Source organism: Agelaius tricolor, unplaced genomic scaffold, assembly GCF_023055355.1.
Source record: "Agelaius tricolor isolate 1412-34295 unplaced genomic scaffold, bAgeTri1.0.p SCAF_8, whole genome shotgun sequence".
In the NCBI taxonomy this organism is placed as follows: Eukaryota; Metazoa; Chordata; class Aves; order Passeriformes; family Icteridae; genus Agelaius; species Agelaius tricolor.
The window spans coordinates 11402384-11426712 of NW_027269268.1; the positions used below are offsets into that span (position 1 = coordinate 11402384).

Genomic DNA, 24329 nt, shown 5'->3' on the forward strand with positions numbered 1-24329 from the left:
ATTGCTTTAAAATGTTACCTGATAATAGTAATCATCCTTAGGGGTAATGCTGTGAGGGTAGTAGAAGGCTGCTGAGTGAATAGATGTCCAGGTAACTCTCTTCTTTGTTCTGAATCAATGTTAAAGCGTGCTACCTGGCTTGTAAAGATCTTTCATTTTCTATTTTGATATACTTGAGAAGAAAGAAGACAGTTTTAGTTTCAAACTTTCTTTTCCACTACCTGGGCTTCTAGAAATTTTCACTTTTTCCCATTTTATTAGTTAGCTCACTAAATATAAATAAAAAATATTACCATGTTAATGTGGAGTCAGAACTTGGGTATGTTAAAAATGGATCTCACTGCAGATACATAGTTAAAAGAGCAGCTCTGGGAAAGGAAAGAATATTTGTTATTCCAACCTTTCTAGCTTTCCAAATTAATTTGTTGCCTTAATAAATATTTAGATTTATTCTGGGTTTTTTTTTCTCTTTGCTTTTTCAAAATATATATTTGTGAATTCATACAGAAAGAACAGAAATGTTCCATTTGATCAGATACCCAGTTTAATGATGGTATTGCTTCAATTGCTATCTTACTTGAACACTCAATATCTGTGTTTGTAACTTGTAAATTCATGGAGCTTCTGAGCAGTAAAATGTGGTAAAATAAGATAGTAGATATATCATAATGCCTGTTTTTATAAACATGTAAAAGTGAGCTGGGTAGTGGACTAGTAAATTCAAACCTCAGGAAGACAAACCATTTCTGTTAGAACTAGGATTTCCTTTTCTATGAATTCAGTTTTAACTTGATTGTTAACATCAGCAAATTTGGGCTCAAATGTTTCGTACAAGTGAAGAGATGAGTCTGAATTCTGTTTTCCCCCAACCTTTATTTAAAGGGTTAAAATACTGGAGATAAGGATCACTGAAGGGTTGACTTCTTTCTGCTGTTTACTCAATGTAGTGATGTGCATGCCTTACCTTGAATCGAATATTACGAGAACTCGAGAGTCCATTAATTTGAAATTCAATTTAAACGAATTCTGTTTTATTGCAATGCATTCCTGTCAGTAGCATTCAATTATATTTTGTACATCTTGAGGAATTTGAGTTCAAGGTAAGCATTTTTTACAGATACAACTGAAAAATTTAACTGAATCAGTAAGCAGGAAAACATAAATCAATGCAGTAAAGAACTTGGCATTCCCCTTCCCCTCCTGTGTGCCTTTTCCTGCCTCACCCCACATATTTAAGAGTTGTTTTATCCAGTACCTTCTCGTGAAAACTAAAATAGCCTTCTCAGGGGCTTGATCAGAGTCAGCAAGCTTAGTGATCAGGTTCTAATGAAGTATCAGAATCCGGGCTTTTTTGTGTCAAAGCAGCCAGATATCTTTGCTCATGCCTGTTCAGAGATGCCATGCCACACTTCCAAAAATTATTCAGGTACAGAGGGACAAGGATGGGAAAAGCAGAAATCAATGCAGTACCCAAGTAATGCTTAGGGTTTGCTAACATGTTTCTGTCGGGGAAGGCAGAAGTCATCTCAGGCTTGTCATCTGCAAGTTTGCATATTCCTTAATGTTTTCAAGTAAATTATTTCTTTGCTGTTGGAGTGGTGCTGGTATTTGCTGGGGTCCCTGCAGTTACTCAGTGCTTCGTGCCTGTCTGCCTCTGTGCCATCCTTCTTGTGGGCCCCACCGTAGCACACAGTTGGACTATCTGAGTCCACCCTCTGTTTAAGAGATAGATAGATAAATTTATAAAAGCATACAATAGGAAGGAAATCAACCTCCCAGTGTGAATAGCACCATAATAAATCTATTTCTTACCAGCTGCCCATGCATGAGTTTTGAATTTATCTGGATGTTTGGAGCTGCAAAGCCCAGTGAGGAAAACCATGACTCACCTGTTCAATGTTATTTTGTTTTACAGGAAAAGGCTCAGTGCTTTCAGAAGGCTCTCAGTTCCCAAGCAGATAAATCCACGCAGACAGAACTCGTTGGCCATGATGTAAGTAGCTGTATCAAACAGTACTTTTTATCATGTTTGTGGGTGTTCAGACTTCTGTCAGCTGGTTTGCCTCTGCTGTTGTTGTGTCCATGCATGGATTTGGTGATTCTAAAGTACCTTCAGAAACATGAGAAGATAATTACAGCTGCCTGCCAGCACACCAATGCCCTGTTAATTTTAGGCTTTATGAAGAGCTGAGAATTTGCATAAATGAATGTGGATGGTATGTATTAGTGCTTTGTAATTTTTTTTCAGTATTTATTTGCACACTTACTGACAGTTAATGAGGTTATTATGTTTAGAATTGTCATATGCTGTCTAAACAAGATTTGAAAATTGAAAGATAATGGAATAAGTACAGTTTTGCCAAGTGATGTTAAAATCCTGTTTCCTAAAGAGGATCTGCCAGAATTTCTCCTAGAATGTGTATTGATAATATGCGTCCTCATGCAAGAATGCAGTCAATGAAGAATCCTTAACTGTAGAAATATTATTTCCCCAGTCCTTCTAAATGGAAATATTCTGTCTGCGTGTGGTGTTGCCTGAATACATGTAAGAGATTCTCACATGAGCCTCTGGAATCATCTTTGTTGAACATTTAGCACAGTTCCATTCTGGGACTTGTGCAAAGTCTAACAATAATTTTTAAGAAACTCTTCTGCAAAGTAGTGCTATGGTTGTGTGTTGGTATAGATCAACATGCTGATTCAAGTTTATGGATAGACCTCTGGAATTAAAGCAGGCTTTGAAATTTTCCTTTTAGTTCTGTGTCAGTGGAGCATTAAAGATTTGTCTTCTGTGAATAGAAACATCAAAATTTCACGCTTTAATACAAAAAGTTTTATCTGCACTAACTTCTTTTTTGTGGGTTAACAAACATGAAGCCTTATGTTCTACTGTGTCTGTGAAGTCACATCTGGTGGAATTTACTGAAACTCTGAGGTGTGTATATGTTACTGATGAAAAATCCAGAATTTGCAAAAATATTTAAAAATATTTTTCTATATTGCAATATGATATCCACTCCTTCTGTGACCAGTTATCCTTCACGATACTCTCTTGTGCATTAGATGTCAAATAAAATTCTTCCACTGAAAATGGAAACAGGAAACATGTAAATTTTGGGGCATTTTTGGTGCTGTTTTGTTTATTTTTGGGTTATGTTGTTTGCCTGGTGTTTTTTTTAAGCAGATGTGATTTTTGCTTTTGGTTGTTTTCTCCCAGATCAACTATGTGGTACTCAAGCTGCAGGGATTCATGCTGTTAGCAGATTACATATTTTTTCCCTTTTTCCAGTCTGTGTTCCCTTGGAGTTTGGTGGGGAGTAAAAAATAAGTTTAGAACCTCCTCTCCCAAACAAGTTCAATTTTCTGGCTGAGATTTGAGTGTTAAATGTCATAACAACAACAATAGGTTAAATAAATCCTTTCCTTTATTCTCTTCAATTAGTGGAACATAATTTTCAGCCTTCCCTGGTAAAATTCCTACCTTGTCACAGTGTCAATAATGTATTATCTCATACATTATCCCATAGTCTGTTGCAGTGCAGGAATAAAAGGAAATGTTGAATGTTTTTCAATGGAACAGCACTTCACTTGTATTTATGTGGTACAGAGTTCTTGTGAAAATTCCATTGCAAGGGATTGATAGCAGAGAAATTTTAATGAATTTACAGGAATAACATAAGCCTGCTGTGATCACAATGAGGGGGACTCAGTGAGGAGCAATGTGCAAATAAATAGTGTTAACACTTTTTGTAATACTGTTTAAACTTCTTGCTCTTTTATTTATCAGATTGTGCAGCTTTTCTGTGAAGGAAAGCTATTAAGGATTAGTTCAGTTGTGTTTCTGTTGAATCCAAGTGGCAATTACATTTACATTCTCTGCTTTTGCATGAGATTTTAAAGAACAAGTTGTAACTGTTGCAAGTAGTATCTGTACATCATTTAATTCAGATGTCAGTATGTGTGTACAACTACAAGAATATTGTGCTAATATGAAATTCGATTAAATAGAAAAATACAAAACAGATCAGAGAATACAAGATGTATTTTTCACCCTATTAGTTACACATTCTGAGAATAGTATACATTGAATACTTCAGATCTGGTTTAAGAGGTAAGCAGAAAATTTAACTTCATTTCATCACTACAAATTTGCTGCTTTAATTTAAAAAACCAAACAACAACAGAGACGTCCTCACATTTTTATTTTTCCTTTATTCAAATTTAAAGGCTAATAGTAGTTGGATAAAAAGTGCTACCAGGAATTTGCATAGCATTGTTTCATGAATGTAGTACAAATATTGATGTACACTACACAGTGTAATAAATGAGAAATGCTTAAAACAGTGCTTCTATGAGTGATTTGGTTTATATTCTCATATATTCTTTTGTTCCACTGTGTAATCTTAAGTTACCTGTTTTGCAGTTGAAAAAACTGAGAAGGGTTAGTCCCAAAATAAAGCACTGCTTAGGTTTTTGTTGGGTTTTTTTTTGCTTCTGGACATCTTCCAGTAGTTGAGACAGTTCTTTAGCCTTAGAGTTCATTTAGATGTGTCATTAAAATTAAATGGAAGTTCTGACTTTGACTTAGATGAGGAATTAATCCTTTTGTCCGTAGGGTGTACAGTAATGAAAAAAAGCTGGAGGCGAGTCTATATTTAGGAAGAAATGGGTGAAGAAGGGAGGAAATGCAGTGCTTCACAAAGAGGAAATGTTCTTGTTTTTGTGGACTGCTCTGAAAAAGTATAAACAGTATTGAATAAGTGTTTTGGGTGTGTGAGCAGTTACCAGAATGGAAGTTGTTAAAATGTTTTATTTAGTGGCTATAACATCATTACAGTGAGAATTTGACTGTCAAGGTGATCACTAAAGTTTAGATGATGCAATGTCCTGCAATAGCTTTGAATTCTTGGATAATTTTTCTGATAGAGCTCGGATTTTTTTTCCCCATACAGCACTCAGAGATTTTTCAGCAGAAATTGCTTTAGAGTACTGTTTTAGTAAGCAAGTAGAAGATAAAGTTGGTAGCAGTAAAGATAATGTTTCTCATAAAGAACGGTTTGAACTGGAAAGCAAACTGCTTAATGTCTTTTCTGTATTAAAACAGTCTAATGAGAAACTTAATTACGGAATTAAAACATTAGGTTTAAAGTAATTTCTGATAAGGACAAAAGAGGGTCTTCCATGATGAGAAATGCTACACTGTCCTTAGGTGAATAACGTGACAACTTTGCTACTTGAGGAAATTGAAAGTAAAATATCAACACGACTATTGTATGTGTACCGGGGAAGACATTGGAAGGCTCTCAGGGTTTCTATAAAGGCTAGTTGCTTTCTAGTGCAGCGTGTAGAGGAATTTTCGTCTTATGTTAGACCTTAAATTTATTCTGTTTTCCAATATGTTTGCTTAGAATCATTTAAAACATGTTGGGTGTTTTGCAGAGAGAGCCATGTGCACAACAGATTGATGTCGAGGCTGCTAAATAATAAATTATTAATGTGTCTTCAATAATCAACGCCAGTTTAACCTCCTTCACCTTTCTGTGCTTGCAGAGTTTTCTCTTATTGAGAGATCAAGGAAGAATTTCTTTCATGTTGGTCAGGTAGCTAAAATAGACCAGAAGAGGGATAGATGCAGTCGGTTAGGACTGGGACTGATTACAGGTTCATGTTAAGGGATACACATCTAGTAATGGCTGCCAGCAAAATAGCAAGTCCAAAGTATTGTGCAGGCCTCACACAAGCACTCTGCAGCATGAGCCACTGCTGATTAGCTTTCATTAGAATGTCTCTCTAAGCAGAATCAAACAATTACAGGACAATTCTTATTTCTGTCACCAAGGGAAGTACAACTCAGCACCACTTGTCAATCTTTATCAGCCTTTGGGTTAAAAGAGTTTGTACTTAATTTTATTCTCCACAAAGTAGAAATTCCTAATAGCTGACATGATTTCTGCAATGCCTTTTTTGTTTGCCTTCTGCTGATTTCATATCTGAGAACCTGAGAACAGGTTTCATATCTGAGAACTGCTATTCTCTTTGTTCTTTGCCTTTCATACTGAGATTGAAGCTGATGTAAACAGGCTTTGGACTGGTCCTAAACTCATTCCCCATTTAATCAGCATTCTTTCCAGTGTAGTGGTCCTTACATTTTGTGTGATGCTTCTGATGTCTCAGACAACAAACTTGTGTACTGCTGCTGTCAATCTGCTGCAGTTTGGTTTGCACAGCTACAGACAAAAATTACTTTCTTTGGTCATCACCAGCACTGTGTTTACAACAGTGCTGTGGGACAGATAGGAAGGCACTGACTGTTACCACCTGTACCATCATGCAATATTAAAATCCATACTGGTACATATTTTAGGGTATTTGTTTTGTAGCTTGCTGTGCATTACCTTGGACAGCATGCCTCCCTTAACCTCTCAAAACCTGGGCACTGCCTTCTGCAGAGCCTCTATGTTTGATTGGGAAGAAGTGGAAGACAGGGAGGAGGCTGCTCTAACTGCACCTTCCTGCTGTGCTCCTTTTCCTCCCCAGCAGCCGGCCAGCCAGCACTGGTTATGGATACTGTATGTTATGGATACTGTAAAGGGACTGCATTGCATTGTCCCCTCTCCTTCAGGAAGCCAGGGAACAGAATACTGAAGTAGTTCAACTTCGTGAACTTTCCAGTCTAATCAAATATTCTCCTGCCCTAAGTATTTGTGTATTTGTTATGGCCTGAAGTGAGTTGTGTTTTGCCACCTAAACTGAAAAATCCATCCTAGTTCTGCTTCTGCTCTTTCCCTTGGAGACTGACGTCCATCTGCCGTTGTATTTTACTCCCAAGTTATTCTTCTCCATATTTTTATTTAGTCTCTGAGTTTGTAGTCTCATGTATACAGGGAAATAATAAAAACTTGTGCATAATATACCTTTCCCTAATACAAAATTACTTTTTTTTTAAAAAAAGTCCTTAGAAATCAAACCAGCCATTAACCATTTCAGTATTTGCTTTGATTGTATGTCTGTGTACCTCTTAATATCTGGATAACCAAGTTGTTCTTGATATGCTACATCCTTTCCTACAACTTCCTTTAGCATACATTTTCTCTCCTTCTCATGTCCAATTTCCATTTTTTTCTATACCGCTTCAAAATATCATTTCAAAATTTATGTTTTTTGGGGTGTGTTATGTGTGCAAATTATCAAGCTTTGATGGTGTCAAGCTAGGATGATACTTCTTTTGGTTTTAATGATTGCCTTCTACACTTTTATTACTTCACCATCAAACCTACTTCACCATACTTGGTGTTTGAATTACATTTAACCACCAAGTCATGAACAGGAATGAGTTGTTGCACCTGCTCGTGACAGGGAAAGCCAGTTCAAGTTACTGGTGCCAAATTCACTGGAAGATAAATGCTTGTCCTGAGGGTTTGGTGTTTGTGGTGCTATATGAAAAGTGATAACAGGTTTTCACAGAAACTTCAGCAGTAAATGGATTCTGGAACAGAAACTGAGGTGTGCCATATGACAAAGACACTTTGATTCTGTGGCTGATTATCAGCAGGGTATGCTGCATTTAATTTTGCCATCTTCAGGAGTAAGGAACAATGAAATTTGCCTTCTGCAGTGATGCTTAATTGATGTGAATGATCTTCAGTTTTGATTTGTGGCATGCAGGTGGGCTTCTGGATGCTTGAACACATAAGCTCTGTGCTGTTTAAATATTTGTAGTAATATGATGATGATGATATTATAACTGAGTTTGCTCACAGACCCAAAAATAATATAGTACTAGTAGTTTCTGGATCTTTAAAAACCACTGTTTTCCAGTAATATAATTTTCAATAACAGTGTAGTGTTTTTCTTGTCTTCTAAGTTTCAAATCTTTCTATTTATTCTGTATTTTTCTGTCATAACCTTCTGTCTTTGTGTCTGCAGTTATGGTACTGCTATCTTTCTTTGAAAGTACAATCAAATACTAGGTACTTTGAAGTATTGACTGAACTTACTAATTTTGCTTAGATGTCTTGGGGTGGGTGAGAGGAATAGGGGGAGAAGCAAAGGAAGCTGTTTAGATATTCCTAATTTTTCATCTCCGAAGTTTCGCTGAGTTCAGACAGAAGTTTTCCCACTTTTTCTGCTTTAGTTTCATCACCGTCTCCTCCTTAGACTTCTCCACAAGTTTGCTTTTTCACTCAGATTTATCCATCTAGGTTTTTTGTATAATTGCTTTAATTTTTGTGCTGTACTTATGAGTATGACTTAGCAAAATTTATTTGCAGTAGTGTATTTGCAGTATGTTCTAGTTGCATTATTTCTATTGTAAAGTTCATGACTACTCTCAGTAGGAACTAAGTGAGCAGCTGTCCCTAGAATTAATAGCATGTCCTTACTACATCCACTGTGACCTGTTACATTAAGGATAGAATGCAGTTGGACACTGACAAACAGGATATTTGAATAGGTTTATTTGATTGAAATAAAAAAGCTATCCACCAGGCTATCCTTTGCTGAATCTGTTGTTGAATACTAGTAGTGCCTTATTTGTAAGGGAAGAAAACAGCAACACTAAACCTTTTGGATATTGTTCAAAGGAATAAACTGGGAATTTAGTAAAATACACCCAGTAACAAGCAAGAATTGTAAAAAATAGCAGCATTTTACGATAGGTGTTGAGTATATTTTCTGAAAAAGGAGAAAAATTTGATTGCACCTTGAAGAAAAGATAACAAACAAAATTGAGGAATGAGGCATGGATAACCACTGCATTATAAGCAATGTGTATGGGTTTTGCTACATTAGTACACTTAGGGTGACTGCTTTTTATTACAGACTGATTTACTTACACAGTTTTAATGTAATGTGGAAATGTTTTAATGTTGTGTGCATGTTGCATGTTGATTTCCTCTGTTAGGATAGTTCAGTCTGGTGACCTTATTCCAATAAAAACACAGCATCTGTTGTACATAAGGGTTTTCTGACTGGAATGGTGTCATGCACAAGCTGATCAGTCATATTCCTGTTTTTCTCTGCATTGTCACTTAAATCGTTGTGTTGATCATTAGTGTGAAAGAAGCTTTATTATTACATGCTGCCTGCATGACTGCATACAGCAGAAACAGTAATTCTTCATTTATTTTGTGTTGCCATCAAACCATGCATCACTAAGATTTCATTTAATTTCATTTCTTTTTTCTTTTCTTTCTTTTTTGTTTGTTTGTTTTGTTTGTTTTTAAAGGCCCTGTGGAACTCTCCATGTTCTGAAGGCTTAGTTTACAAACCTATCAGCATCTCATTGGTTCCATCATTATTAAATTAAAAAGCAACATCTGGACACTCTGCACTTACGGATATCATTAAATACTGCTGTATATGAAATGGGCTGCAAGTTAACATTGCTGGCAAAATTCTACTACTTAAGATAATATTTGTATTATGAATGGTCAAACATCCCTTTTTGGCAGTATCTTCATTATTAAGTGTATCTATGAATAAATTATTAGCAAGCTATGACAAAGTTATTATTTGAAATAAAAATTATTCTTACCATTTTGTGCACTTACTCATCCATTGGTGATTCACTGCAAGTAAGAAAATGTAAGAAAATCCTTCAGTCATGCTCGTCTCTTGAGATGGAAAAAATATGTCTTCAAGATCTGGAAACCCGAGGAAATCATTATTTTTTAAAACCTGTTTTTTTCCTTTTCCAGTAAAAACACTATTGCACTGACTGTGAATACAGGGTCAGGACCTTTCAGTATGTGGTCTATCTGATAAATGTTCATAATGATGTACATAATTCTTATGTGGGATTCAAGAACCATTTCTATGGGGCATTTGGTAAGCTTTTACAAGGCCAGAATTTACCCAGCTTTATCCCAGGAAGCAGAAGAGCTGATCCTAAAAACATATGCTGATTTTTTAATCCATTGGAATCATAGCTTTACTGTACTTTCTATCCAATTTTTCTGTGGATTCTGGGAGACATTGCTAAGAGAGAAATCAATGGGGGCAAAGTGAGCATTGTGTTTGCTGGATCTGACTGTGCTGCTTGAGTGGATGGTGGTTGTTGTCCTGAGGGTTGGGGTGGGATGGGTGGGGAAGGGCAATTCCAGGTTTAGGGCTTTATTAAGCAAGAAACCAGTGAAATTCGCCGCTCTCAGTTGCTTTTCTGTAACCTTATCCAAGAGGGACTTCATTCACCAGGATGTGCCCTACACTCACCTTTTCCAGGTAAGATAAGAAGGTGGTTGTGCCAGCAGTATTCTTTACCCTTTTCTCCTAATATATTTTTTTACTAATAAGAAACAATGTTTGAATCTTTTTACTGCATCATTTCAGTCAAGCTTCATCATATATAATATGAACAGTTCCTCAACTGGAGCAACAATTAGCACCTGTTGCTTTAATTTCAAACAGAGGACATAGTGCGTTCATTCAAAAATAACATCTTACCAGTTATTCCTAAATGGAGCAGAACTGAAAATAAAAGTGTTCAGCTAAATATTCATGGCAGTCTTGAAAGTGAATGAACCTTCTTCACAGGGGATGTTGCATTATGATGGCTGATTCTGTACCAATTAACATCATGTTACTGTTTCCTCAGTCTAACATTGTCTTTTTTTTGATCCTAACTGTCGTCCTTAAGTGTCCTCTCTTGCCCTTTTGGTCAGGCTGCCTGGAATTTCTTTGTGTGTATAATTGCATAGTTCATAATGTATTTGTTGGAATTATCTTGTAAAAGCAATTAAGTAGCTAATGAATAATTTAAAGAAACAACAGAAGCAAGCATGTGCATATCATCCTTTTGAACTTCACCTTCCTTGTTGAATTTCACCTATTACGATTCTTCCTTCTTTTCTTGAACAAAAATCCTTTTTGTAACCATTGATAAGCATAGAAATGCCTACTCCTTGCTTCTCTCTTTCATCACACTCTTTATTATGATAATATTTTCAGTCTTTGTCAGATACTGCTCTTTGGAAGAAGATAGAGATAACATTTTTCATTGTGATTTTTTGGCACAGAGATCTGTATCTCACTTAAAGAAATATATATATGGATAATGGAGAGGTTGTGAAAAATTGTCTAAGTTAATGAAAGAATAGTGGAGTTAAAAAGATGGTTCCAGGATTTCAATGAGAAGGACATAAGTTTCACTTTCTATGTAAAGAAGCTTTTTGCCTGTTCCTCCAAAGTCTGTGAAAGGATGCTTTAAAATACTCAAAGAGCTAGTTTATTTCTCTATCTGTTGCATCACAGAGATGTTGCTAGCAGCCAGCATTTCAGTGCAATACTCAACCCAGGCCTTTGGCTTTTGGGATGGCGTTTAAGAGTTGGGTTTTTAACTTTCCTATGAAATAATCCATAACTTCCAATCCCTTTTTTTTTGCTTTATTTTCTATAACTTTACAAAGTAGTATGAACCAATAAAAATTACTCAGTTTGCTATTTTGCTCACCTAGCATTGGAATGATCTGGAAAAAAAACATGACTGACTATTCAGGCTTCAAGGATACACAATCAATACTTGGTATGCATAGGCAAGAACTTAATGCTACTTTAATTAAAGTCTTAACAGTCTGATGAAAGATTTTTTTTAATTATTATTGCAGTAGAGAGTGATACAGCGCATCTCGTTCAAACAATCCAAAATTAAAAATACATAATATTCCTAGTACCTATCTCTTTCTTTGATGTATTTTATTGCTCACTCTTGCACAGCCTTTTGTGATCTCAGATCACAAAAGGTCAGTGGCTCCTGGTCAGTTGTGGGAGCATTGCAGTAAATCTACTATTACAACTGCTTGTTTGAGTCTGATAGTAACGTTCATTTCTTTCTCCTCACTCTGGAATCCAGTTGAGGTCTGTCCTATATGTTTGTTACCATGTTGTACACCTTGCTCTTACCATTGATTTCAAGTGCATGTGACATCTCTGTTACCCTTACAAATGGTTTTACCACACTGCAAAGATTTCTTTCCTTTAATGGTGAGTAACTTCATAGCCATGGAGACTCTGGTGTTATGCAATGCCTGTAATTAGTTGGACTTCTTGTTATTGGCAGATCATGCACAGAGTAAGTGCTTGCTACTGGTATCTCTAAGATAGAAATTTCTAGCTGATAAAACCACCCCTGCTCTCCTCCCACCACCAAAACCTCGCCAGGTAAACCCTATAAAAGGTGTTACACCACATAGCTATCAAAAACTGAACAACTGGTGCAAAATGGGTGATAGTGACCTGATCATTTGGTAACTGCCCTGTGGAGCTTAAGTAAGTTATCCTGTAAATAGTCAAAAATAAAGTATTCTGTAAATATCTGAGTAAGCCAGGCAAAAACAAATTATGCTCTTGTCATAGCTTGATCCAAGGCTGTGTCTTGTTCCAAGCAATGGTAACACGGTGTTAACAGAGACAGAGCACTAAAACACTATTGACAAAATACTTTGTCCTCATTCTGAGCATTGGCATTTAACAGATGCAGAGGTTTGTTACTTTAACCAGCACACAGTGTTTGTCTCCATTTGATGCTTTTCAAATGGTACCAGCTAACCTGAGTTTGCTTTCTGTGCTTTCCTCCAGGGACTTCTGAATGTGTGAGTGCAAGGCTGTTTTCTGCAGCACAGGAGAGGGGAAAAGTAGAAGCTGAGTGAATGGACTTAAAAGTAACAAAAGGTGCAAAAATGTTACACCTAGAGCAAATATTCTGTGATAAATGTTGAAAGGCTGAGAAGGAACAAGAGTGATTTTAACAGTCATGAGCAGTCAAAGGCAGACAAGTCTCAGAAAACCTGGGGTACTGTAGAGAGGCAGAAAGGTTACATCCTGCTTGAATTGAAGGCAGATATTTTTATCAGGTAGTGGTTTTGGGGTTTTTTTGTTTGTTTTAATCTTCTGAAATTATTTCAATCTGAAAACAGATTATTTTGAATATTGGCATAGGAATTATTCTGTTGTAACTCAGCATGCATTTGGGGCAATTAAGAATTCCCGTAGCTTATCATGTTTATGGAAGGCATTTTAAATAATTTGTAGCGTGATTATTAAGACTTTTTGTGGTCATAGGTACTGTGTGCATGGTGAAACAGCTGGACATTTCATTGGTTTTGAGTAGATAGGAGACCTACTCAGTGGCTTATCTGCTGAAACTGAGTTTACCCAGTTTCAACCAGTGGTTTTAGGTATACTGATACTATTTGGTCACTTGACTAGTTTAAACTGCTCAGTATGCTCTAGAATTTTAGGTAAGTGTTAAAACTTAGGGGGATAAAGCCAATATATAATACTAAAGAAACAGAAAGTTCCATTTCTACTGTTTACCTATTGCTATTTCTTCCTCAATAGAAGTGCAGTGAGAACTGTATCCAGGCCGTGTACTTGGCCTCCATTTCAAAACAGTGCTCTTTTAGTATTCATTTATTCATTTTTAGTAATGGAAACTTCTACTTCTTAAGAGTCAACAGAATATTAACATTAATGATAAAACAGCAAGAAGGAGCATGAAGGGAAAGAATTATAAATGAGATTTGGGAAGTAGTACTGTTTCTTTTGTATTGTACAAAAAGGCATTAAAATGAAACTAGAATCTACTGGATACCAGCAATAAAAGGGAAAAAAGTTCTGTTTGGTTGCTAGAAAATGTATTACAAAAAAAACCTTGTGAAGATATATTTTTGTGTGTGCACCTATTAAATCATGCTGGAGTTGAAAGTGCTTGAATTAGATACCATATTACAACTTTATATTCAGAACCAGCTTCATTACTTTCAGGGAGAATTTAATTTGTCTAAAGACACCAAGGAAAAGCTTGGTGGTGCTGTTAATGATAAGTTTAATGATGAAATTAAGTGGTAGTTTTGTATTTGATACTATGTGTAATGGTGCATGCATGCTATCAAGTATTTGGAGGCAAGTGCCAACACCTGCACTGACATATTACATTTTAAGCAAAGAATGGGGAAAGCACAACTGCATGAAACAGGTGATGGAGACAGTAAGATCTTCATGTCTCAAACACATAAAACAGTTTTAAGTGCACAGATCAAAGACATGAGCTTCCCAATGTGCAAGTATTAAAAAAGCATATAACTTTGTGAAGATAACTTTGGGTACGTGTGTATGTCTATTATTTCATTTTCAGTCTGTGAAATGATTCAGGAGAAAAAATTAATGCAGAGTCAAATCTACTACAGGAGTTGTGTTATGAATAAATTCTGCCAAGAGAACCCCTGAGAAATTGCCAAATTTCAGATATTACAGAAACAAAGACAACATGGAAGAAGCAAAGTTTCACTGGTTAGAGGTAAAATTTGCAAATGGGCCAGTATGGAATATTAATCCTAATATTTCCGGGTGGGACGTGCCTGGCCTCGTCTGCCCCTTGCTGCTGGGCCAAAGGCAGCAGCTGTGGTGTTTCACCCCAGAGATACCTTTGGCTGGCTGGGTGCTGCAGCTGGGCACTCGGAACAAATCCAGGCATAGTAGGAACTCATTTTACCTCTGGTGGAAAAGGTTCAGGCAACGGTGAAGAGAAAGGAGAGCATTCTATCGTAGAGTTTTAATCCAGAGTTTTATTCCAGGATGACAGACCTCTGAATCTTGTAACAGCTCCAATAGAACTCCCGGCCGCATGGTCCCGTCTCCTTTTAAGCCTGGGGACAGGGGGAGGGGAAGGGACAGCTGAGGCACCAACCGGGTGTGAGGAGGGGAAGGCTCGAGGGATACAGACACTTGGACAGGCCAATGAGCCCGGACCTGAGGGGCATCTTTTGAACTCCTGCCAACCACACAATGCCCTTGCTGGAATGTTAAGATTGATGGACAGCTCTCAGCAGGAGGGCAAAGGGGAAAGGAGAGGTTGGCACCCTGAGGGGTTGGGATAGGTGAAACAGGGAATGGCATCACACTGCAACAGGCCAGTTCAGTGATTCTATCATGCTTCAATGAACTCAGCTTTTGAGATCCTGTATGTTTTGCCAGCTTCCAGATAGCCCAAAAACCACTCAAGTAATTGAACAGAAATTTAGCATGAACAAAAATCGTGAGACTAATGATGAACAGTTAGCTTTTCAGACTTTTTCATGCATCTGCTCATACTCTCACCATCACAAGTTTCTTTGAAGGCTTGTGGAACTGTCCTCTGATACTGGTTCATATGTATCTATCCACACATATGTACATACACACACACACACATGTAGGTATAGCAAAATAAATCCAGGAATTTTTCAACATTCTGATACCTGGACAGAAGTGAGCCCATTTTTTTTCTGTGTCAGGAGCTTGCTGGATTGCAAATCTAAATATAAAATGAGCTGAAGCCATAGGTAATGTTACATATAGAACTCTGGAAATGATGAGAGCATTTCAGTGAACTCAAGGCAGGGCTAAGAGGTTGTGTCATTTGTGCTTTCCTGATTTTAACTGGGATCTGGGACTGAGTGTCTTACTCTGCTTCAGGAGATACTCCAGTGTGGGCTCTCCATGGGCTGCAGTTCCTTCAGGGCATGTCCATCTTCTCCAGTCCAGTTCTCTCCAGAGGCCACAGTGTGTATAACATCTTCAGTCCCTGGAACACTCTCTCTTCCTTCTTCACTGATTCGGAGGTTCACAGTGCTTTTCCCTCACCTTTTTACCTTCACTTCTCTGAATCCTGGTGTTTTTTCATGCTCTTCAGTATGTGTTCAGTGAGGTGACACCAGCTTTAGTGATGCTCACTGTGCTCTGTGTGGGTTCATTGTGGAGCTGCCTGAAGCATCTTTGTGCAGGGAGTTACAGATCTGGTAACATGTTCTCACATGAGAGATGAGTATTATAAAGTGGCTGATTAGAGGTGTGAGTTTAGGTTCATAACAAATTCAGGAACAAATGGAACTGCATAACTTGTGTTCCAAAATACCTGGACCCACTGAGACTGGTGGTGTTGGTGATGACTGCTGTGCATAAATCCAGTGACTTCCATTGGTACTGCAGGCCAAGGGACCTCTTCTTTCCCTGCAGGAGCTGGGCACTGCATCACTTCAGGAGGAAGTGAAGAAATTAGTTGGTTTATTCCATTCCTAAAGACCAGGTTTTCCTGTTTTCCTTTCTCTTGTTTCCATGTCTGCAAATTTCTCTTGCTGTTGGAAATATTTGCAAACCCTGTTAGTGGTGGGGCTTTTGTTCTGGCTCATTATTTTCCCCTGCTGTTGCTCCTTTGCTCATTTCCTTTTATCTTGCTGTATTGTTTTTATTCTCTCTCCACATTACAGTCCCATTTGGCTCATCCTCTCCTTTCTTTTCTATAAAACATGATTTTTATCACCCATAAAGCATGCTTCTAAAACTTCAACAATACTAAAAACCGGAAAGTCACACTTTTTCTTGTAAATGCTGTTTTGCCTCAGTCTTTTTCTTATTTTTAGGCAGCAGGAAAGAGAAGAAGACATTTAAAGCAAAATTACCCATACAGGATAATTCTCGGGGACTAGGACGTGATGCCTTTTCTGTAGTTCTTAATGCTAGTAGCTATGTTCAAAATCTATGAAAAGAAAAGAATGCCATTTTCAATTCTTGACAGAATTTTATTTATCTTTTTAAGCGGCTAGAAAATTATATTGGTTTATTCTATCTTGTACCGAAAAAGAAATTCCTGTAAAATTTGTTTATCCGCCATTTGGTTTTCTTGAACTATTTGTAACATACTCTGAAAGGAATATTAAGGGAGTTGTACTGTGTGCTGCCAGTTTGGATTACCTAGAGAACAACCATTTTTAGCTGACCATGCAGATGTACAAATTAATTTAAATGCTTTTAGATTCTTTTTGGGATCTACAGAAAACTTTAATTTAGATTCCCAACAGGCTTATTTTACATTAGTACCCATAATGTACTGGATTTTCAGCAGGTCATGCCACTATTCTGGCTAAACACAGAATGATTTCTTCATGTTGGTCATGTCACATGTTTGTGGAAGGTTCTAGGACAGCAAATTGGAGGACACAGACAGGAAAATAATGTGAGATATTCCCTGCCCATATTGCTGGCCTTGACTTCAGAAAAGATTTCACAATTCTTGTTGCACAACCAGAAGATTGCTTCAATTCTTGAAGCTCTTTAAAAGTCTGGATGAGTTACTTAATGTTATAGTGTAAAGATAGGCAAATTTAATATCTTTACAACATTGGGCAGCTTTCCTTCTGAATACTCTCATTTCTGCTTCATTTCTATCCTGCACTGTCCCAGCTGTTGCTCTTCTTGCCCTTTGGTTGTAAATAGTGAATATAGTATGCTCCTTTACTTCTGATAACATTAATTAATCTGTGATTAGTACAAGTATTTCTCCATAAGCATTAAAAAACATGCTCAAAGACTTTGGGCCATGTGTTCATAAAATATTCATCTTGTTCTTGTATTAATTTGAGCAGATTATTGCAAGACCAAATAAAAATCTCATTAAATCCACCTGGCAAATCATACCACTCAAGATTTTGCATGGCAAAATTTCACCTCCTTTTCATAGGAGCCCTTTTAAAGGCCAAGCTATAGAACTGTTCCTGTTGTCTAGGTCATTCTTGCCCGGGGGAAACCTGCTGCTGCTTCAGACTTTCTTAGCCATCAAACTGAGAAAACTACAGAAATATTTAGTGTACAGCTCAATACCTGTAGCCAGAGGAAGTTCTGTTTGGATTGAATGACAAAGAAACATGAGCAGCGTGACTCAACTTCCTTGTTCAATTTGGGATGCCAGAACATTATATTGAACTATCCTGAGGCTTTAGGGTGAGTCTTTCAAAATGTCTTCTGCACATTTTCTTAGTTATTCGGGGTTTCTTTTGCATGTAGTAAGCTTTTTTTTTCTTCTTTTTGATAAAACTCATTAAATATAACGCCAACAGTAATGTGAAATGTTATTCTCTAACCCTTATTTGCATACATTTGTTCCACTCTGTGTGTGTGTATGTGTGTGTGTAAGAGCTGATGTTGATATTTCAGATAAATAGCAGGGAAACCTCCCACAGTGCATGACATTTTTTTCCCCTCTTACACCTCTCCTGACTGAAGACTGAAGTCCAGGTCAGTTCTCACAGGTTAACAAATGCATTATTTCTGAAAAAGGTCTGCTGCCTACAGGAAACTATTTTCTTTTTGGAGGTGCAAGTGTGGGAGGCACTGGGGAGGGAATCAGGGATGAAAACTCTACAGTATATTCCATAGAGAGTTCAATTTTTAATTTTTTTTTCCATCTTTCTCTGAAATGTTATCTGGAAATTTCCAGTGCTTTCACTTCCTAGTCTTTTAAGCTTGCCTCCTTGACCCATTACAATTCTCTAATTCCCTAGTCTCTGTTCCTCCCTGTATTTCTCCTTTTCCTTTTTCCTTTGAGACTTTTTCTTTGTCAGCACTTTGGTTTCCATGCTACTCCTGTGCTCATTTGTGAACAGTCATCTTCCCCATCTGCAGTTCTCATTCTTGCTCGGCATCTTCCCTTGAAATATGTCTTTTTTATTTTCTTTGGGGTTATATTGATAGTGCAGAACCAATAACTTAAAGTCTTGAAATGCAAGTTTATATGGAGGTACCAGTGAAGCCAAGAGGGAAAATTTTTGACTGTAGAATAAAATTTCCAATTGGGAAAAGTTACTGCATAATTTTTACTAACACTTTTTTGCATTACTCAGCATGTCTGGCAGTTATTGCAAAATAGGTTGTATGCCCAGGTTAAGAAAATAAGTTATATCAAAGATTGCCACAAAATCCTTTTTTTTTTTTTTTTTTTTTTTTTTCCCTGGAATTCTCTAAGCTCTTGGTTAGTGTTGACATACTGTATCTGGTTTGGATTTCCTGAGTACATATTGAATTAGCACATCACTATTACTCAGGCAAGTCAACTTTGGCTGGTGCACAGGCACTCCTGAAATAATAATGAGGATATTTAAGTATTCTGACGCTTTCTCCTACTGCTGGCTGTCATTTTCACCTGCTTTGTCTTTAAAAGCTATTATCTGAAAACCGTCAACATCTGTGGGCAAGTTTCAGCTGTAGCTGACAACTGGAGGACCTCCATGATGGACTCTGCACTTTCATCATAGTCTTTACTACAGATGTTTCTGTGTCTAAATCAGCATTGCTTTGGTCCTTGCACTACAGGGAAAAAGCTCTAATTCTATGATGGCTCTGCACTTATTGAAACCAGTTAGGCTTGGTTTTGATAACTGCTGAGCTGTCATCGAATTGCAGTGACCTTTGGAAGTGCAGGAGCTTTTACTGCTTCCTTGCCTGCTAATTTCTATTACTTTGCTTAACTTTAGTCAGAATTAAAATAAGCAAGTAAACCCACATGTAGTGTTTCTTTTAAAAGGTTCCTTTAAAATTATTTTGCTGAGCTCTGTGAGGATAAGGCAGTTTTTGGGAGAGAGAGTGTTTAATCCAGAGGGCAGTTTAGGTTCTCATGCTTTAGATACAAACTGTTGCCTGGATTGGTTAGAAAAAGGCCACAAGGGTGCCAGAATGTGTCTCTAGCTTGCTTTGTTTAATCACCAATTAGATAATTGCTGTTTTTCCATGTAAAAAATGGCACCCAGGCACTAGACATAACATAATACACAAAAGCTGCCTCCTCATTGTAACTGCTTTGAATTCAATGCAACCTTTCCACAGTAGTTGATCAAATGATACATGATTATAAGAAGCAGTGTGCTGGTGTTGACACCCTCTTAATTTCAATTTACTAAGGTAGGAATTGGCCAGTAGCAACTCTGGATTTTACAGGTTGATGAATAGCCATGCTTGAAAACGGTTCTGGTTTTGTTGTCTAAATTATTTATGAGGCCTGAGGTTAGGCAAAGTTGGCAAACCAATTTATGATTGTACATGATTATAACTGCCTACACAAGGACTACAATTTCATCTCTAGCCCTAAATGGAAATGAAATCCAAATCACAGCATAAAGTGTCAAAGTATCTCTTCATCTATATAAAGTAAGGTATCCAAAGGGCTTTTTTTCTTGGGTCTCTTCTAGTAACTTATTTTAAGATGGGTAAAGTTGCTTGCTGCAACAAATTAACTTTATAACTCAACATCTTCCCATAGTTTTCTTGTTTCAGAAGAACAATTTGTTTTAGCAGTGTAATACACCACTGGGCTCTAAGATAGCTTTAAATTATATTTAAGATCCAGGGCCTTCTTTTAGCAAAATATAAACATCTATCTTTAACAGTATCTTTGTCAGTGAACTAGGTCAGATCACCACACAGATCCTTACCTGGAACTTAAAAGGAGATGTTTTTATATACTGCATTTTGTTGCACGTTGGCCCAAGTACAAAACTATTTTAAGTACCAACTGTAGTCAGCATCCTCCAAAAGTCTTAATGTTGGTTGTGGATTTGTATCAAGATAGCTGTTGAAATTTTAAATCTCTTTGTAATGTAAGGGATCCAGGCACAACTTTTTATAAAAATATGAGGAGCTGGTAGGTTTTCAGAGGAAATAATAATTATTTGTAAGTCTGGAGGATGGGATTTGGTGTTGCCTTTTTTTTTTTTTTCCTTAATAGAGCACTTTTTCATTAGTGCAACTCTTTTTGTCCATCATTGTGTTCTCAATTGAGGTTTTCCAGAGTGAACCTTTTGTAAAGGTTCTAAAGATGAAATGTGCTAAAATCTTCATCTTGTACTGATGAGTATTAATTGTTGTGTCACTTTGTATGAACACTTGTAACTCTCCTGTTCTAGACATAGGGACTTTTCACTGTATTTCCCTGAAAAAAGGTTCACCATTGCTAGAATAGAAATCTGCTTTGCCTCTTTGCCTTTAAAAGGCTGCTGTGAAGGGGGTCAGAGATGGGAATAATCCTTTTTTTGTTTCTTTTCTTGTAATGGGATCTAAAATTGAATATGCTGTTCATTTATTTGTGTGAACATAAATAGTATAGTGTGACTTTTTTTGTGCAATTCCTGTGAATGCATATGCCAGGATGGAAGTAAAAGCTATTTCCAGATTTTAAGAAATGGGGGACAGAAATTGCTTGTTGCTTTCTTTGTTTAGCTCTCCAAATTCAAAAATTATTTAAAATTTATGCCTTGCTCTGGCTTTGTTTGGTTTTGTGCCTTATTGGAGGTTCTGCTCAGGCCTCGTTTTGTGATGAAACCACGCCTTACATGGAGGGACAGACACAGTGTGTGGGTATTCAGCTCTGTCCCTTCTGAGGCAGAGGGAAGTGAATATTCTATCACCTTTTCTCAGCTGTCACACTGAACCCTGGGATCCTGGTCTGTGCAAAATGAGGGCACTCTGCCAGGGAATTCTGTCCATCATAAGCCACGTGCATGGCACTGCCTTTTGTGGGGCCATGGTCACATGCCTTTTGTGTATTTTTGCTATGGAAGGTTCTGAACTGATACTGAAGTATGTAGTTCTCCTTGTTGAAAACTATTTTTTTTTTTAGAAAAGTGGTGCTGACTTGGCTTAGTCTGTTACTTGAGCAAGTGTGATTCATGGTTAATCTTCACTTGCATATGCTTATTGCAAACACTAATTAATCCTTTTTGCAAAGACAAATTATTATTAATGCATATCCTTAAAATTTACACCTAATTAGTCAGAATATAATCTTTACATTTGTATAAATAGAAGTTAACATTTTGAACATTGTAGATAATAAGCAATTTTCTGAACTTACATTTGCATCTGCTAATTAATGGCTGCTTCATTGTATTTACATTTGCAAACAGTTTTTTTCTAATTACTCAACTTAGTGCTCTGTGGACAGGGGAAAATAACATAAACATTTCACATCTGATTTTAAATTCAGCTTCATCTTTTATGGAATTAAAATAGTGGCTATACTGCTATAGATTTAGTTGAATTTGCCTATTCTTACAAAGGATGGAAATTCTGAACTTTTATCCTTTTACTGTATTGATGAATTTTATTCTTGGAAAGGTAGACCCTTACATAATAATAAGCTTGATCACAGCATGCTAAAAATGCCTGGGTCTGCATGCAATATAACAAATTTCTTGTGATAATAAATTTCTTAGTAATAATAAATATCTTAGAATTTTTCTTTATATGTACACTTTTTGTCCATTCTTAAATACGAGATTTTGAGATCTGGACAGTCTAAAATTCTGAAGGAAAAGAAAATTTCTCAGAGGCCTTAATTTTTGGTTCTGTTTCCAGAGGCAGATTAAAAAGTTAATATGGACATTGTGATGAAATGGGTAATTTGTAAAATGTGGTAGTTAAAGCAAAGTACTAATTTTCTACTATGATATGCTAAAATAAATGCTAGCAGATCTTATTTTTGCAGCTGGTTCCTTTACACAGTACTAAAGTAAAACCCATAGCTGAAACCCAGTCATTATCTTGTATTTAAATCCATTCACTGCTTTCAAAGAATTTAAACTTTTTGTGGTTCCCTACCATGAGTCAAAAAAATGTTGTTTATAAACATTTACTATCAATAAGTAAAAATACACTTCAACCATCTTATAAAATCATAGCTATTAACAGTAATTGGTGATTGTATGCTGATTAGTGAAATATTTGTTGTTTTGGTTATTGGATATGCCAGCTACAGTATAAATAAAGAAACTGGAAATTACTGGTAAAGACTTTAAATACATTTGATCTCAGACATTTTATTATTTTAGTTATTATATTTTCTACACTACTAGTGTGTGTTTCTAATTTAAATAAATTATTCTAGGGCAGGTCTTGACATTGCTGCCAGTTTTAACACTGTGCTTCATAATGTGAGATGTAATGCAGGTCAGAGATGTAGCCTGTTGTTTACCTCTGGTCACATAATTCAGTGGTGTGGTAGTGGGTAAATTATCTGCATTCAATATGTGGAAGGCTGCAGTACAGACTGGTGAAAAATTGCATTTATAAAAACTCCCTGAAATAACTCAGTAAGCCTAAGTTAGAGGTTATTCAAATAAGCAAGAGATAGCTTTAGTTAGACTATCCAGTGTCATTTCTCCTTGGACCATTTTTCTGTCTGTCAATCAGTCCATGAATTTCACCTTTTGGGTTTGTAATTACACCTGGTAATATTGTAAAAACTGACAACTTTATTATCTTTTTTTCTTCAGGTTATAGTGTGTCTTACTCATTCTTCTGAGTCAAAAATGGACATCAGTTTTAAGAAACAGTTCTGTGGTTTTTTTCATGCATGTTGGAACTCTTTACATGCATATGCTTTTGGTTTGTTTATTAATTGCTCAAAACAAGACTCCAGGGAAAGCTTCTGACATGCTTCCATTGCAAGGGGGACTCATGACTTGTCAAACAGGGCAGAAAATAAATTGAGCTGAGAACAACAAAAGCTCTTTTACTACCTGAGACTTACTGGTGTTTGAAGGTCTGATTTCTTAGAAGTGCTTGATCCATCTTTGACTACTGAGATACAACCACATTTCTTAATGCAAATTATTTTTTTTTAAATTGTGATTTATTACTTGGGGTTTTTTTGGGCCAGAAAAAGACAAAGATTATGTATTTAACAATGAAGCATTATTAGGATCGAAGTAGGAAGACAAGGTCCTCTCAAATGTTTTAATCAAAAGATTTTCTGTACTTCAGAAAACCTGAACCAAATCCTCTTTATGCAAGTTTTCATTGCTAGTTGCATCTATTTACCCTTCCACAGCCTGTTGCTTCCCTTCTTTTAAGTTCTGAAATCAAGCTCTTTGCTCTTAACCTTCTATTAATTCTCCAGGCCTAGAAAAAGCAGTTTAATTCATATTCACATGTTGTGACACTGCTGTGTCACTGACCTTTCAGCAGTTTTCTGTACATTTGCCTACCTCACCTTATGTGTGTAATTTCATCAAAGTTTTACCTTTAAAAGAGACAGATCTTATTCACAAGTACAGATCTGATCTTTGAGCTCTGACAGTTGTTACTCTAAAATTTGTCTACATTTGTCTGTTTAAAGATTTTTTGGACAAAAGTCTTCAAAATCAAAACACCCTGTAATATAAATAGAACAACTTTCCCTTCACTGGGATTCAGTTTAGATAATTTACAGTTATTCAATAGGTCCCTGTTTCACAATTATTTTTAAACCTTAAACTGCATCATTTATGTGTTGTTGTTCTTCAAATAATGTCGCTATTGAACTTCAAGAGCTGTCCACAAGTTGTGATCCAACAGTAATTTATGTAATAATGTTTGCCAGGGACTTGCAAGAGCTGCAGGTAATCACTGCTAAGGCAATTTGAGTCTCCACATGTGTCCTCATTTAGGTATTCACTTATGCTGTCATAATTACTTAAATGTCACGTTTAAACATTTCATCTTTTTAAATGCCTTAAGAGAGCCGAGTGATTACAGTGGCAGCACCAGTT

At 36.6% G+C, this 24329-nt stretch overlaps 1 protein-coding gene across 4 annotated transcripts in view; it reads left to right on the top strand.

Annotated features, from left to right (window-relative positions):
- Window positions 1-24329, top strand: part of CCSER1 (coiled-coil serine rich protein 1) — a 615756-nt gene that overhangs the window by 379020 nt on the left and 212407 nt on the right. For 3 of the 4 annotated variants that reach the window (XM_071431637.1, XM_071431638.1, XM_071431639.1), the window contains exon 9: window positions 1916-1993. In XM_071431637.1, coding sequence (XP_071287738.1) covers window positions 1916-1993 — 78 coding nt within the window. Of the gene's footprint in view, window positions 1-1915; window positions 1994-9226; window positions 10069-24329 lie in introns of those variants that run through there. The other variant, XM_071431640.1, reaches the window with a different exon arrangement.